The sequence below is a fragment of the Tarenaya hassleriana genome, unplaced genomic scaffold (genome assembly GCF_000463585.1).
Source record: "Tarenaya hassleriana unplaced genomic scaffold, ASM46358v1 Cleome24, whole genome shotgun sequence".
NCBI lineage: Eukaryota > Viridiplantae > Streptophyta > Magnoliopsida > Brassicales > Cleomaceae > Tarenaya > Tarenaya hassleriana.
The window spans coordinates 572800-589427 of NW_010965696.1; the positions used below are offsets into that span (position 1 = coordinate 572800).

At 40.2% G+C, this 16628-nt stretch overlaps 5 protein-coding genes across 5 annotated transcripts in view; 2 read left to right on the plus strand and 3 right to left on the minus strand.

Moving 5' to 3' along the window:
* The first annotated feature begins 1228 nt into the window (after positions 1-1228).
* LOC104815642 (beta-fructofuranosidase, insoluble isoenzyme CWINV1-like) lies at positions 1229-4730 on the plus strand. Its single transcript, XM_010544124.1, has 8 exons — positions 1229-1451; positions 1602-1610; positions 1792-2211; positions 2840-3291; positions 3386-3547; positions 3663-3910; positions 4258-4348; positions 4432-4730. The coding sequence occupies exons 1-8, from the start codon at positions 1310-1312 to the stop codon at positions 4612-4614; spliced, it is 1707 nt and encodes a 568-aa protein (XP_010542426.1). The 5' UTR covers positions 1229-1309; the 3' UTR covers positions 4615-4730.
* A 272-nt stretch (positions 4731-5002) lies between these two features.
* LOC104815644 (nucleosome assembly protein 1;4) lies at positions 5003-7550 on the minus strand. The gene is given in 11 exon segments (XM_010544127.2): positions 5003-5261; positions 5264-5357; positions 5424-5467; positions 5578-5761; positions 5848-6053; positions 6157-6218; positions 6311-6395; positions 6470-6562; positions 6662-6757; positions 6873-6916; positions 7272-7550. Coding segments are annotated over 11 exon segments (1038 nt in total). The 5' UTR covers positions 7363-7550; the 3' UTR covers positions 5003-5222.
* Positions 7551-7641: 91 nt separating this feature from the next.
* On the minus strand, positions 7642-9102 carry LOC104815643 (histone acetyltransferase KAT6B). The gene is made up of 2 exons (XM_010544126.2): positions 8615-9102; positions 7642-8291 (listed from the first exon to the last, which is right to left on the minus strand). The coding sequence occupies exons 1-2, from the start codon at positions 9027-9029 to the stop codon at positions 7771-7773; spliced, it is 936 nt and encodes a 311-aa protein (XP_010542428.1). The 5' UTR covers positions 9030-9102; the 3' UTR covers positions 7642-7770.
* Positions 9103-9228: 126 nt separating this feature from the next.
* Positions 9229-12794, plus strand: LOC104815645 (transmembrane 9 superfamily member 7). The gene is made up of 7 exons (XM_010544128.2): positions 9229-9434; positions 10114-10278; positions 10405-10514; positions 10690-10798; positions 10883-10995; positions 11171-11321; positions 11403-12794. The coding sequence occupies exons 1-7, from the start codon at positions 9327-9329 to the stop codon at positions 12558-12560; spliced, it is 1914 nt and encodes a 637-aa protein (XP_010542430.1). The 5' UTR covers positions 9229-9326; the 3' UTR covers positions 12561-12794.
* A 127-nt stretch (positions 12795-12921) lies between these two features.
* The window catches only part of LOC104815646 (beta-galactosidase 1-like), a 6279-nt gene continuing 2572 nt past the window's right edge, over positions 12922-16628 (minus strand). The window contains exons 9-20 of the mRNA XM_010544129.1: positions 16558-16628; positions 16372-16459; positions 16163-16281; positions 15904-16068; positions 15452-15630; positions 15194-15303; positions 14997-15106; positions 14781-14891; positions 14574-14684; positions 14196-14401; positions 13743-14079; positions 12922-13434 (exon numbers count right to left, since the gene is read on the minus strand). Of these exons, the coding sequence (XP_010542431.1) occupies positions 13324-13434; positions 13743-14079; positions 14196-14401; positions 14574-14684; positions 14781-14891; positions 14997-15106; positions 15194-15303; positions 15452-15630; positions 15904-16068; positions 16163-16281; positions 16372-16459; positions 16558-16628 (1718 nt within the window). The 3' untranslated portion in view covers positions 12922-13323. The remainder of the gene's footprint in view (positions 13435-13742; positions 14080-14195; positions 14402-14573; positions 14685-14780; positions 14892-14996; positions 15107-15193; positions 15304-15451; positions 15631-15903; positions 16069-16162; positions 16282-16371; positions 16460-16557) is intronic.

Sequence of the window (16628 nt, forward strand, 5' to 3'; positions counted from 1 at the left end):
ACGACATGTTGTTTTGTTACAAATGATTAATGTAAAAAGAGATAGAGAGAGAGAGAGAGAATGGATGAAATGATATGAGATTATGATTAAAGTGAAGTAAAGTGGGCAAGCCATTTGGTCTCTCTTGGGATATTTTTCAAATTCAAAGATAGTTCAAGATTAATCAGATGGATCTTTCTGGTGTAAATTTCCTAAACTTAATCCACCCTCCTTGGCGTATACAAAATTAAATTTGACATTTTTTTTATATTCTCAGTTAATTAGAAAACACAATAAATCAAGCCTTAATTACTCGTATTAAATTTAATTATTTTTAGGAAGTAAGTTTTTTTTTGGGTATAATGTAGGAAGTAAGTTGAGTTTGAATTTTGGAATAATACTTTTTCCTCTAAAAACTAAACATGATGAATAGACTTTTATCTCATTCATGCAAAACAAGCATTTGAGCAGACACATATATACAAATATATATATATATATATATAGGTAGGTACATGCACAAAAGTGTTGATAAATTTTTTGTATTTGTCACATAAAGTTAGGCTATGTGTGCGTGTATATTGTCAAATAGGTGAAGTCATTTGATGTATAACAAGTCTAGTTTATATTACAGATGGGTATTTTAGTTTAGGGTTTGGTTATTTTTAGAAATTAAATTTTTTGAAAAAAATATATGTTATAGATTTTTTTGTTAAGTTTTAATTTGAATTGAGTTTTATCTGTATCTACTTTTTGGATACGATTTTGATTTTAAAAAATACATCTTTTGAACAAAAGTTTTTTTTTATATTTTGTTTCGTTATTTGTGTGTGTTATATTTGAATTGAATTAAATTCATCACTGTGAGTCGGATTTAAATTATTTTATATATTAAAATCAAAATAATTACCAGTATTTAAATGATATATATACTATATATCGAAAAAATGGGGAATTTCCGAAGTGTGAAAAAGAGAACACTGTTGGAAAATGGAAATGCAATTAGGAAAAGAAAAGGATGAATAAAGAGTTTAAAAGTGGAATTCCGCTTTCTTAAAAAAAAATCTGCGCATTTAAAAGTAAAAATCCTAATAAGATATCAATAGTAAGCTTTTTTTAGTTATTCGTATATATATATTTTTTGTATGTATATTAATAAAGAAATATATGGGTAATACGCATATATATATCGTAATATTCAATCATATATAAGCTTGACCCACACCACCTCTAAAGGCCACAGGTCCTTCTCCTATAAATTGGACCCCCTCCATTTATTTCCAGACAAAATCAATACAAAAAAAAAATCCTCCAAGAACGGAAGAACACAATGGACATTGGCTTCTTAATGTTCTTGTGGATGTTATTTGGTAACTATGTCGTTCATCTTGATGCCTCAATGCATGTTCATGCCCTTAACCAGCCGTACCGGACCGGTTATCATTTCCAACCTCCCAAAAATTGGATGAATGGTAATTACAACCATACCCATCTCTCTTGCTTCATTAGGGTTAATTTCTGTTTATGATCCATACATTATATATATATATGACAATTCTTGTTTCTCTTCTTGGTGAAATCGGACAAAATGGGTACTGTTTGGCCGTGATCGTTATGAGCAGATCCAAATGGTTAGTTTCTTCTCTTGTATTTTGTTTTACCATTAACAGATAATGATTTTAATATATTATGTCTTATTACAACGATCTTGTCATCAATTAATGGAATATGTTATAAAAAACGCTCCATTTAAAAAAAAAAAAACGAAGGAGATGATGATCATGAGAACATACATACATGTGTGTTACGCAGGACCAATGTTATACAAAGGAATTTACCACTTGTTCTACCAATGGAACCCAAACGGCGCCGTCTGGGGGAACATCGTATGGGGTCACTCCACGTCAACGGACCTCGTCAACTGGGTCCGACACCCTCCGGCGATATCTCCGTCTCAGCCGTCTGACATCAACGGCTGCTGGGCCGGCTCCGCCACGATCCTCCCAGGGGGCAAACCCGTAGTTTTCTACACCGGCATGGACCACATGAACCGGCAAGTCCAAAACCTAGCCGTCCCCAAGAACCTCTCCGACCCATTTCTCCGGGAATGGTCCAAGTCACCGGAAAACCCCCTCTTGGCTCCGACCGCCGATAACGGCATCGACCCCGACAACTTCCGGGACCCCACCACTGCCTGGCTAGGTCACGATGGACACTGGCGTGTTATCATAGGTATCAATATCATAACATGTTAATATTAAGAAATTCATACCCCAAAATTTGATGATATCAATATTAGAGATATGGGTAGAGTTTTCGGGTTATTTTTTTATTTAGTTTTTTGGGTATTAGAAAAATTTTATCCATTCGATTTTTATATTAGATTTTATTCAATTCAATTTCATTTTGGATTGGAATTTTATATAATAAATTTTTCTTTCTCCAAAGAAATTTTCTATTTTTTTGTTATTTATTTATATCCATTAGGATTCATTTTTGAATTATAAAAAGTATCAACAATTAAGGCTTTATATGGAATATAAGAACACATATATACATAATTCTTTTCAATTTTGCATTACCGAACTGACATGGCCATCATAGCAGTAGGGGAGAGATACAGACGAATATATCTATATTTTTTTGGAAGTTTGCTGCGAGACCCTTTTTTATAACGTGGAACCCGCAGTCACTACGGGCACGGTTAAACCCGCTCTTGAGACCAAAATTCGTTAGTGCATACATACATACATATATATGTATATATATATATATGATGGTTTGATTAATGAGAAAAAATAATCATGATTCCTTAATTCTTGTCACCCAACAGTATTAAGTAGTTTTATAACCGAAACAGGCAGCAAAATGGACCGTGGACGTGGACTAGCGATTCTATACAAGAGCAAAGACTTCATCAACTGGGTCAAGTCGCCGGAGCCGTTGCACTCGGACGACGGAACCGGTGTGTGGGAATGCCCAGATTTTTTCCCGGTGGCCCGGTCCGGGTCGACCGGAATCGATACGTCGTCATTCGGTACGGCTCCGAGGGTTAAACACGTGCTCAAAATAAGCGTAGCCGAGTTGGCGCACGACTGTTACACGGTCGGGACGTATGACCGCACGAGAGACGTGTACGTCCCGGACAAGGGTTTCGTGCGGAACCGTTCGGCTCCGAGGTTCGACTACGGGAAATTCTACGCGTCGAAAACGTTCTTCGACGCGGCGACTAGACGGAGGATATTGTGGGGCTGGGTCAACGAGTCCTCGCCGGAGAAAGATGATATCGAGAAGGGTTGGTCCGGTCTACAGGTATTTATATATATATATATATATATATATATGCATGCATAACATTTCATTTAACTATTTTGTTTTATATGATTGCATGGAAATATTTTGGTAGGCGATTCCAAGGAAAATATGGCTGGGTGGATCGGGGAAGCAATTGATACAATGGCCGATTATGGAAATAGAGAAATTGCGTGCGAAGCAAGTGAAATGGCGTAACAAAGTGTTGATGGAGAAAGGATCTATTCTTGAAGTTCATGGCATTACAGCTTCACAGGTTTGATACATATATATATATGTATATATATTGGTTTGTTTTAATTTTATTTTGATTATTTCTGACGTGATTTGCTAAGATTTTAATTATTTGTTCGTTTCAACTAATGGGACAGGCTGATGTGGAGGTTTCGTTCGAAGCGCGAGACTTGGAAAAAGCGGACCCGATCGAACCGGGTTGGACCGACGCACAATTGATATGCAGTCAAGAAAATGAATCGGTTAAGACCGGTTTAGGGCCATTCGGTTTAATGGTTCTTGCCTCGAAGAACCTGGAAGAGTACACGTCCGTCTATTTCAGAATCTTCAAAGCACGTAATGATAGCGACGGCTACGTGGTGGTGATGTGCAGCGACCAAAGCAGGTTACGTTTCTATAATATTAATCAAAGATCCGTAAAATAATTACTCCTTGGAATTTTAATTTTCACATTATGAGTCATTGAAGTTTTTTCTCATGGTTGAACATTTTATTTAATTTTTTTTTTTGGTAAAATACATTTTATTTAATTTGTTTATGTTTTTTCAACATATTGTTGTTGTTATTAATATTATGAATTTGTTTACGTATGTAGACTTTGTTAAAGTAAACCCATTATTGTTGGCATGATTTGCTTATGTAAAAAAAAAAAATATTCAATATCCAATATTTCTCCGACCTATAATATCCTTTTGATTTTTTTTTTAAATGAATTTTGAATTCATTTGATAGGTCGTCGTTGAACAAAAACAACGATAGAACGACTTACGGGGCATTTGTGGATATCAACCCTTCTTACCAGCCTATCTCTCTCCGGACCTTGGTAAGTTAAGTTGTACATATGTTATATGATGATGATGATGATGATGATGATGATGATAATGATGGTGATGATGATGATGATAGATTGATCATTCGATAGTGGAGAGCTATGGAGGGAGAGGGAAGGCGTGCATAACATCAAGAGTGTATCCGAAGATGGCGATCGGAGAGAGTTCCCATCTCTACGTTTTCAACAGAGGCTCCCAAAGTGTTCGTCTTTCGACCCTAAGTGCTTGGAACATGAAGACTGCCCACATCAACATATGATCCTATACGTACCAATCACCATTAACACTTTAATTTAATATTCATATATATATATATATATAGAGACCCGTTTAGTGAAATAAAATGGAAATGATTAGACGCCTATTTCTTTCGAATTTGTTATTGAATAGTAATAACAATAATAATATAAATAAAAAATAACAGATTTATAAATAAAAACACAATAACTATACTACTACTCCCGATCCCTAGATTAGTATGAATCTCGGTTTAATACACTTGGTTACCAAAAAAAAACGCCCACTCCCCAAAATCTCTAAATAGTGGTCTTCCAACTATAAATTATAATTACACAATTTCAATTCATCAACCATAAAACAAGTAACAATATATGATGTTGATTTGCAAGAAAGATAACATAGTTTCCTAAGATGTTCAAACTTTCAAAGCGAATAATAATTTATTTTACAATTAAATCTAAACCGAGAAAGACATCGGAAAAAAAAATCTTTTATGGTATGTGGTGGAAAATGTAAGTAAGCATCATCCCCTCGAATGGTCTTGAACTGCAGAGCTCTCAAATGTATAAATTTCACAAACACAAAAAAAAAAAGATTTGCTATCCATTCCGTCTACACCATTCTTGTTTACTTATCATCACCATCATCATCGTCATCATCATCATTCATCATCATCTTCATCATTCATCATCATCTTCACGGAGAGCTTCTCCGGTGAACCATGAAACAGCATGTGGAATCAACTTTTTCCGGATCGACACCCTTAAAAAAAAAAACGGGAATTAAACTCATCATCGGTGTGAAAAATGAAAACCATAGATAGCTTACGCGATGTCGTAGTCTTGTTCCATCAGGTTCTGTAGTTCTTCAGCCTGTAATGATTTTTGCAAGGAAGTTCACATTATGTTTCGTCATGATGAAAGCGAAGAAAATACGAGCATGATGATGATGATGATGAACTAGAACCCTCCGAGGTTTTTACCATATCGAACTCAACATCGTCATAATCATCTATGATGTCCTCATCGATCTCGGGCGGCTTGAAGAAGTTGAAGAAACTCTCGCAGTTTTCGTTCTTAGTCACGGGCTTGCTGCCTTTTCTCGGCTTCTTCTTTACAACCTTCTTCTTCGTCAAGCATTTTCCCGGATTCCATTCTATCTCCGTTCTAACAGATGCAACGTTAATAAGGGAGATTGAACAACGAAAATCGAAAAGAAGAGAGTAATGCAGTCGCCGGATTTGGTATATTACCCGGTCACTTTCTCAAGAACATGCCCATCATCACCATCACCATCATCATCATCCACCAAATGGTACGTTTTGGTCAGGACCGAGTTCTTGAAGTAAGGGTTGTTAGGATCAAACAAGAACTCCAGCTTGAAGCTTCTTGATCTGTCCAGCCTGCGGCATCTGATGTCTTTCAGATACTTCAGCGCTTCCTCGTCTCGCTCCGTTATCTAACAACCAAACGAGAGAAACCTCACCGACTATTTTTTTTAATCTTTGTTTTACATCGAACAATCGCTGAATCTGTTGATTCCGGAATGCGGTTTTATGAACCTCGTTGGCGATGATCTCATTGGATTTCATAGCTTTCAACCAGAAACCGGGCACTCCTTTTCCTGCAACAAGATTCTTATGAGTTTTGACACACAGAATTCAAGAAGACGATTCTGTAGAATTTGTTCAGAGACAAAGAACTGATAAAAGAAACCTCGTTTGTCCTTGTCTGATCCTTTCACCACATCTTCAGCTTGTTCTAGTTCGACTTCAACCTCGCCACTTACGATTTCGTATCTCTGCAAGTTATCAGCGAAATTTCGGGAACTATACTTAAAACCGAAAGATGACGTTTACTTCGGATGCGAGTTACCTTTGTGAAAAGTGGCTCGTAGAGCTTCTCGTATCTGGCCTCTAAGTCCGCTTTCTCTTCAAGAAACTTTGCCTCTAGTTCATCGTGCTCAACCTGAATCACGCAGCAGCAACTGGCCATAATCAGCATTCTGAATCAATCAAGCATGGATTTGTCGAACGGATTATAGGATCCAGAAGAAAGGGAAAACACCTGCATGTTCTTCAGAACCTGTACACGTTTCTGAACCTTAGGCGTGAGAGTTTTCAGAAAATCTGTTCTTTTTCGGGCCAGGCTCTGGAGCTTGCCCTATTCAGACATGAACGGAGAGAAGCTTACGGTGAATGTAATTGTCTGTTTGTATGGATGAAAAACGTGAAACGGGTTTGATAAAACGGCGTAGAAATGATTCAAAGTAACTTGCCTTGAGTGCATTAAGAAGATCAGCACGATCCTCTGGGCTAAGAGCTGCGAAACACAAGAAACCGATTCAATCGAATCTAAACTGGGTTTACCACCAATCTCAGGTGAAATGTCGAAACTCATGTGCAGTTTGTACGCTAAATGATCCGGAAAGAATCCAAAAATGATCGAAATGTGCCGTTAGATGCTTATCGCTGAGATTGATTTCATTAACAAATACAGATAACAGGGGATTTACTGGTGACGGAAGCAAATCAGAAAGCTCGAGGCTTTTTCCGTTGTTGTTCATAGATCTAATGTTTTCCCGGGAAAGAGAGGGAAACTTCATGATTCACGATGGAATCACGGAGAGGTTCCGGGAAAATGAGGGGTCATTTTAACAAAGCACTTAAAGAATTACCTGCGGCAGCTGCAGGAAGATCAGAGGAGACCTCGCCATTGTCATGTTTGACGATTGCGATGCTTTTCTCACTGCTCATATTTTCCTTCATTATCCGGAGGGTGTTTGGATAGCGAGAAACTTTGAAATTTTCCCGACGAAGAAAACGAGAGAGAAAATGGAGACGGAAAAAGGGGAGGGGAAGACTTCCCGGGTTTTTTATTCCACACGTGTGAATGTTGTTCACACGTGCCGATGAAAAACGTGGATGCTAGTGCGCAGGCATTAACAGCTTAAACGGCAAAACGGAAACGACGTCGTTCCCGGGAGAGAGAACGGCCGTTACGACGTCGTTTCACAGCACTCACAAGATTCATCCATACAAAAGGTAAAAAAACTTCCATCTCGAATCCTTTAGACAAAAACGTATCTACAAGTAAACAAGCAAGATTCTTGTTCTGGAGATACATACATGATACAGGCGATAACAGATCGGGTATATTCGTGTCTCGTCCCCCTGCTACACTTCGTCATCGACTTCATCTTCATCAAAATCTTCGTCTTCTTCTTCTTCTTCCTCTTCTTCTTCCTCTTCTTCTTCTTCTAACTCGGCTTCTTCATCACTAACAATGAAACCTCCCAATGTTTCGTCATCGTCATCTTCTTCTTCTTCGGCATCTACCCTTCCCCGTTTGGCTTGCCCTCTGTTAGTTCTGCTCTTCCTCGCATCTTTCTTCGGCTCCCGAGATCTGGTTGAGTAAGTTGGACCTGGAGCCCTACTCGTTTTCGCCATTACCTCTCGATCTTCTTCCTGGATATCCCCAGTCCCGTCCTCATCCTCATTCCCTTTCTTTCTCCTTCTCTTTCTCCCCAATCCACTCCTTCCCTTCTTGCCTTCAACCACATCATCATCATCATTATCATCATCATCACCACCTTTGTTCTTGGTGTCTTCAAGGAACCACTCCCATTTCTTTACGTCACGCACCCAGTTCTTTGGGTACTGATCGAATTCTCCCCCGATCACAAGAAATCCAAACTCTGCAATACCCAGAACATTAGCAATCCAGAATCCAGATATGAAATTTTCAAACACCAGGTACCACTATCCAAAGCTCATCAGATGAATGCAAGCGGAATGTTCCAGTACAGTAAGAATGCCAACTAAACCCAGATTTCAAAAACGAACTCATTGTAAGACCCAATAATGATCGACATTTCGTTTGATCAAAATAGAACAAAGGTTCAGAATTTCGACGTTTATCAGAACTTCAACCAAAGACTCTGCTCGAGTTTTAAGCAGTAACGCATCGAAAGCAAACGAATTTGGTCAATGTCAAAACTCAAAAGTAGAAAGTCATTACCTTTAACGGGATCGATTTCCGAGACATCGACACTATCAAGCCCACCTTCACCCTCCGAACTGCTCTCTTCCGCAACGTCATCGTGTCTCTTCAAAATGAACCAAACGGGTCGTCGACCCGAGACGCAGAATCTATCGCCGGCATAGATCTCGCCCGTATCAGATTTCCGGAAAGTTCGGATCTTCTCGTTTGTTGTCCGGGACCTTACCCAGATCGGATTCCTCCCGACAACTTCAAACGAAACCCTAGCTGATGGTTCGGCTCCGTCGGCAGTGGCGGCGGGTTCGAGCACGAAGGAGACGTGACGGCGCGACACCGTCAAGTCTTCGGTTTCGAATCCTGCTCCTCTTCCAAACACGGCATTCGCACCCGCCTTGAGAATGAGCTTCGACCCGTCTTCGCCTTCGAGTTCCATGGAGTCGAGATTTTTCAAGGTGCATAGCCTGTTTGAATTTAGCGCTGACTTGGACGACAAAACGCTGCGTTTTGAATTAAGACGAATTCCTTAACACGGCCTAAAATATAACGGAGCATGTCAAAAACAGGTGCACGAAAACGACGTCGTTCTTCTCTTCCGTTTTTGTTTAATAAATAACTCTCCACGCCTTCTTGCACTCTGCATTTCTCCGGCGACTTCCATCTGAAAAAGCTCCACTACACGGAAAAGCAATAAGGGGGAAGAGAGAGAGAGAGGAAGAAGAAGAAGAAGAAGATGGGAAGTAGCTGTAGAGTCTATGGCACTGTCTTCATCGTTTTCCTTTTGTTCTCCACTGCTCGTTCCTTCTACCTTCCCGGTGTCGCTCCTCGCGATTTCCAGAAGGTACTCTTTTTTTCCTTTTCTCTTACACGTTTGAATCGATACAGAGAGCGATCTAGGGTTCTGGTGTCAGATTCGTTGTTGTGGTGTGTGATTTCGCATAGATCTGTGGAAATTTCGGTTTCTCTTTTGTCCGCTTCTGTCTGTAGCCACTGTTCAGCGGAGTTGATGAGTTTTTACGTCCGATTCACCGACGAGTTGAAACGAATTAGTGAAATTGTAGCTTGATTTCCTCCCGGTTCGGTTCATGCTTGCGCAAATGAAGGCGATATCCTGTTGTATGTAAAGGGGTGTTTTATAGTTGGTGGTAGTGGAGGATCATATTGAGTTCTTAGTTTTTTAGACCCTTGAATCTGTCTGATGATCTATTTCTGGGCTGAATTTATTAGTATAATTATTGCAATTTTGTCCTTGTCTTATGTTGGAAGACAAGGAGGCAGGATTTTAGCCATGTACAGATGTGCTCATAAATTTTATGGAAATCCTGATCAGATGCAATTGGTGAATACAGAGCTAGAACATTTTACCCTGTTATCAGTGATTCTTTTTGAGCTCTATCATTTTTAGACCTGGGAATCTGCAGTTCAAGCTTGTGATTTTTCCGTTCCTCCTTGGACGAAAGAACTTTTTGTCTGTAAATCTGGTTTCTGTTGATAATGAACTGACTTTCCATCTGGAGCAGGGTGATCCGCTTCATGTCAAAGTGAACAAACTGTCATCTACGAAGACTCAACTTCCATATGATTACTACTACCTGAAATACTGTAAGCCTTCCAAGATTCTGAACAACGCTGAAAATTTGGGGGAGGTCCTCAGAGGGGATCGCATTGAAAATTCAGTTTATACTGTAAGTAAAATGTTTTCTCTCTGTATTATAGCTATTGTTAGACTTTGAATATCCTGAACGGCTTCCTGTATATCTTTACACCTTAATGCCACCATGTGAAAGTTGACGCTGCGAAACTTTTTCCAGTTTGAAATGATGGAGGACCAACCCTGCAAAGTTGCTTGCCGAGAAACACTTGATGTCGAGTCTGCAAAAAATTTCAAGGAAAAGATTGATGATGAATACCGGGTCAATATGTAAGTTGTGAGCAAATCATTCCTGTATTTGTGTGTATGTGTTTGTGGAGCATTCCTTTATATGCTCATCTGGAATTATTCAATACTGTGTTTTCGTCTCCAATTAGCTTGAGAAACTCTTATCACATGAAATAATTTTCATTTATCTGCCATCTTACCACAAACGGTTGTACAGGATTCTTGATAATCTTCCAGTAGCTGTTCTTAGACAAAGAAGAGATGGAAGTCAGTCAACAACTTACGAGCACGGTTTCCGTGTCGGTTTCAAAGGAAGCTATGAAGGGGTATGCTTCTAAAACCTATGGTTGCAACCTTAAAGTCTTTTAACCTTTCCATACCAATTGTAAGTAGTCCCTTGGCTTTTGTAGAGCAAAGAGGAGAAATATTTTATCCATAACCACTTGAGCTTCCGAGTTATGTACCACAGAGATCAAGAATCTGATTCTGCTCGAATTGTTGGATTTGAGGTTACCCCTAGCAGGTATTGCCTAGTGGTTATTACGTCGATTGTCTTTCATTGAATCATTTTAATGTGTGTCTATCTAGTTATGGCCGGACCTTTTTCATCAGTGGAAGAGATATTTATCTGTTTTATTATTTGGAATATTGTATGTTTTCTGACTATTACAAGCTAACGGTTCTTCTTTTTCGAGCAGTATCCTTCATGAATACAAAGAGTGGGATGAAAAGAACCCTCAGTTAACGACGTGCAACAAGGATACAAAGACTCTGATCCAGAGCAATACTGTTCCTGTAGAAGTTAATGAAGGGAAAGAAGTTGTGTTTACATATGATGTCACATTTAAGGTAACTTATCTTTTATACTACTTTGACGGTTTGCCTCGCTGTTTTCTCTACTAACATATCCTTTTGTGTTTGAATATTCAGGAGAGTGAAATCAAATGGGCTTCTCGCTGGGACACGTACCTTCTAATGAATGACGATCAAATCCATTGGTTTTCCATCATAAACTCGTTGATGATTGTCTTATTCCTCTCTGGCATGGTAGCCATGATAATGATGAGAACTCTATACAAGGATATCTCAAACTACAATCAGCTGGAAACCCAAGATGAGGCTCAGGAAGAAACCGGGTGGAAGCTTGTACATGGAGATGTCTTCAGGCCACCAGTCAAATCGGGTTTGCTATGCGTTTATGTCGGTACAGGTGTTCAGATATTCGGAATGACACTTGTGACGATGATATTTGCTTTGCTCGGTTTCTTGTCTCCATCCAACAGAGGAGGGCTTATGACTGCAATGGTACTCCTGTGGGTTTTCATGGGCATATTTGCCGGTTACTCCTCATCCCGTCTTCACAAGATGTTCAAAGGTACAGAGTGGAAGAGAATCACCTTGAAGACGGCTTTCATGTTTCCCGGTATCCTTTTTGCAATCTTCTTCGTTCTGAATGCTCTCATCTGGGGAGAGCAGTCTTCAGGAGCCATACCCTTTGGGACAATGTTTGCTCTTGTCTGCCTCTGGTTCGGTATCTCGGTCCCATTAGTCTTTGTCGGGAGCTACCTGGGTTACAAGAAGCCAGCAATCGAAGACCCGGTCAAGACAAACAAGATCCCGAGACAAGTACCCGAACAGCCGTGGTACATGAAACCCGTCTTCTCGATACTGATAGGAGGCATCCTTCCGTTTGGTGCCGTATTCATCGAGCTATTCTTCATCCTCACCTCCATATGGCTGAACCAATTCTACTACATTTTCGGGTTCCTCTTCATCGTCTTTGTTATATTGATGGTAACTTGCGCAGAGATCACGATCGTGCTTTGTTACTTCCAGCTTTGCAGCGAAGACTACAACTGGTGGTGGAGATCTTACCTGACGGCAGGATCCTCGGCCGTATACCTATTCCTGTACTCGGTTTTCTACTTCTTCACGAAGCTGGAGATAACGAAATTCGTGTCGGGGATACTCTATTTCGGGTACATGATCATCATCTCTTATGCTTTCTTTGTCGTGACGGGCACGGTAGGGTTCTACGCGTGCTTCTGGTTCGTCAGGAAGATCTACTCGTCGGTGAAGATCGATTGATTAGAGTCTCGAGAGAGAACAAAAACCGAAATCGGTAAGAAAGATGAAATCTTTTTGAGTCATGTGGGGTTTGTAGGCATTCTCTTTTACTCAGTATAAAGTTTGTAACAAGTGAAAAAAAAAGAGAAAAGGCTGTAACTTTTCTCGGTGTTTGTTCTATGGAAAGTCTTTTGTTGATACAAATTATGCCTGCTTCAATTTCCTTTTCCGGGTTTTTGTTATATTTTGATTCCATTATTCTCTTTTTTTTTTAACTTTATTTTTTTATATAGTTTTTGACAGGTTGATGTTTTTTGAATTCGATTTTTATAAACATTTTTTTTCCCAATGGAATTATATGTTCATGTTTCAGTAATTTCGATTAAGTTTTGCACATACCGCCTGTATATATTTTGCACGTACATAATGAACCTGGCAATTGGCAAATGAGAAGATTGCGCAGTGTGATCTTCAGTTCAGTTACAAACAACAGAGAAAGGAATCGTCCTAAACCAAGAAGAATCCAGACATGACATGGGCTCTCTGGTCTTGCCTCAAATGTGCTTCTTCAGCCCTCCACACCTTGTTTACATTTCAGCCTGGACCTATCTGCAGTTTCCTGTTCTTTCCTTTGTACAACTTCCACCGCGAGGAAAGCCCAATCGGCTAATTCTTCATAAGAACATAAAACAATAACAATAATAAGAATGTGTCGTGAGAATGCCAAGGCGCGTCCTTTTCTTAACTGATAAACCATGTACAGTTTGAGTTTTGTTTCTTGGTTTTAGGAGCAAACGACTTCAACCGCGAGTTTCTTCATGACGTTGGGACAAGGGTCTCCGCCAAACATCTCCGGCGCCACTGTTACCGAGCACCAGTTCTGCCCCACACACACCTGCCACGCACTTCTGTTACTACATATACACCAAAAATCCCAAGTTCGACTGGGAAACAAGGGTTAGAACCCCACACCCGCCGGTTCTCGGGCGCCTAGACTGCGGGACAGGACGAGGATCCCGGATCACGGGTTCGCATATGAAAAACGACAGTTTACACCACATGTTTTTATAGGTAATTTCGTGTAAAATTACCATTATACCCCTATGATCAGCTCGGGTAGCCAAGGCTGGGTGCCCGACCCGCTTCCAACCCCTATAACGACGGGAAACGAATTTCATAATGAGAGAAGATTGGAGGGTTTACTCTGTTGAAAGCGTCGTAGGAGTGGAGAGCGTGGCAGCTTCCTTCGCGGTAGCTTCCGCAGGTCCCTTCGGGTGTGCCGAAGCTCGCAAACTTGACGGCGCTCATCTTTTGTCCGTCGCCACACTGCAAATGCACTTTCGGACGCAACGGTTTGTTAACTTTTCCAGAAGCCTGCATTTCATAGTTCATCAACGTAGGCTGCCACTCGTAGATATCAGCACACACGCTGTCCACTTCTCTTCTAACCAACGATATCCCGTTCGGGTCCCCTCCCCACTCCTCAAACACGACCAATAGATTGCCGCTCGGTTTCAGCCACGAACGTGGAACGTGATACCTATGAACACAAAAAGGTCAGACACGGAGAAGCTTGGTTCTCCTGAAAATCTCGAGTATGCACATTGCTAGTAACTAGAGGAAAGTTTATATTGTATTAAATTAACAGCTTGTTACCATCTTTGAGAAGCCTCTCCACAGTTTCGCAAGCATTTGTTCTCATCGAAAGAACCGGCATAAGAACACTCGCTGCAAGAACCGGATGCTTTATACGCAGGCCAGTATCGCCCGAGGCTCTGCCCGTTGATCCATATCTGACCCTTTCCCATGCTTCCCATATCTATAGCCAACGGCGAATTCCCGGTTGGACCAGAGAAAGTAGTCTGAACAAGCCATAGAGAAAATTATCAAGCCATTACCAACTTGTTTATATACATTGAAGAAGTATGGCATCTATAAAATTTCCAATTTGTTTTGTACCGGATTCGATTCAGAATGCGGTTATGTGTTATTCGATTCGGTTATTCAGTTATTAACCGAAATAAGTGGTTATACCTTGAACCAAGTAAGCGGTTGCTTCTGTGCCACAAATGCACCTGCCGCCCATTCGACAGAGGTTGTCCCGCTGAGCGAATGAAGACTCAAAGCCTCTCCTTTGAGACCGACCTGAAAACGGATGAGCAATTGCGGGTAAACGGTCAGGAGACGAGAAGGAAATGATGCAATAACAGCAGGTTAAAGATCATCTCTCTAGTTCGGTACTTTATATGTCCATTTCTGCCATGAAAGATCTCTCCTTCCTTCGTTCAGACCGTTCAGAGAAACCGGACCGAGAACACCAGCATTCCATCTCTCGAAATGTGGACCGACATTCTGAAACAGTGCCCGAAAAAGACATCGAAATATCTAAGTGAAAACTCAATGTTAAGCAAGAAAAGAAATAAAATCAAGAAACGGGTCGAAGTAAAGAGGACAGACCGGGAGACCAACAGCGATGCTTAGAAACGCGATCTTGTTAATACCGGCTCTAAGATTCACACTTTCGCTAAATGTTAGCTTGGGAAAGTCCAAACTTCCATATGCAGTTCCTGGGCAGAGAGACAATGAACATGTCGGAAGAAAAAGATCAGCCATACAATAACTCAAAAAGAAAAACTAGCAAACATTGTACTCACCAGATAACTGGCCATTGACGAAGACATGCAAAGCATGGCCTGCTGATAAGACGGTAAGAGTGGGATACTTCCCAGTCTTCAGGAATCCTTCATTGGCATCAATTTTCACACTGGGAAACAAGAAAGAGACGATATGTCGAGAAAATTATTATAACAAAAATGAAAAAGAAAATTGTACATATGTACATACAGTATGAATATACAACACCATTGCCATGCTTCTGCATGCATGTGAATTCGAGACAGGTCGGTACTCACTCAGTCATGTACCACAAATAGTCCGAAGCATCTCTTGTTGTGTTTATTTGCTCCAACAATCCAACCATTGAGAAGGACTCTTCATCATAGGACGAAGGATCTTCGTTGTAAGCCTGCCAAGATAATCCTCCATTGACAGGTACCTGAACCATCTTCATCCTCGAAATTTGAGCGCCAACCTGAAGCCGAAACCCATCGTAATATTTGTTCTTCTTGAGTATAGTCTTCAAGGAAAGTGTGAAAATTTCAGAGAAAAATGTGCAGAATTGGACAATTTTTTTTCATGACCCACTTGAAGAAGTGGAAAGAATCCACAAAAGTTTCATGAAACTGGGAAACAATTTTTTGAGGCTTATGAATCATCACTGGATTAGAAAACTGTTTCACTGATAATAAAAAAAAAAGCTGGATTGAAAGAGTCTTGGAAGTAAGGAAGCTTCGTCATTCTTTACCCTTGCTGTGTTGTAAACTGTGTTCTTGCAGTCTGGAAGTATACTGATAGACCACGGAGGCAGGTTGTAGTGATTGTTCCCGAAAGAAACTGTCGCATAAGATTTTGTATTGTAATTTGCAAGGAATGCAGCACAAGCTCCAGATTTCGAATTGAAAACATGAGCCTGCAAGAAATGCAGCACAAGGTTAACAAACTGTCCACAACAAGATTACTATAAATGCTATTGAAAAAAGATTAAAAAAAAAACTTGTAGAGACCTCTTGATATCGTCCAAGAGGTATTCTAGTGGGATCAGCCGAGACTAAGGCTGGTTCACATAGCTTTATAGCTCTATGCAAATCCTTTAAGTGCCCCCATTTGGGTTGCCTCTCTAATCCTGTACAGAAAAAAAAAACACTTGTTATGAAAGAAGACCATGATATGGGATACGGGCATTGTAACGCACGAGGTTGTAAGAAACACTTACCGTACTCATCAAGGGGAGCATCATAATCATAACTGGTTGCGATAAATGGACCGCCAGCAGTTCTTCCAAAGTTTGTCCCACCATGATACTGAGAATGACAAATGAAATAAACCCGTGTAAGTATCAGACGACCTTGCCCGGGAAAAATACTCTACTTCGAATGAAGTTCAAAAGAAAGAGACTTACCATGTAATAGTTTATGAAAGATCCACCCTTTTGGATAAACCTTGCAATGGCAAAGGCCATGTCTTCAGCAG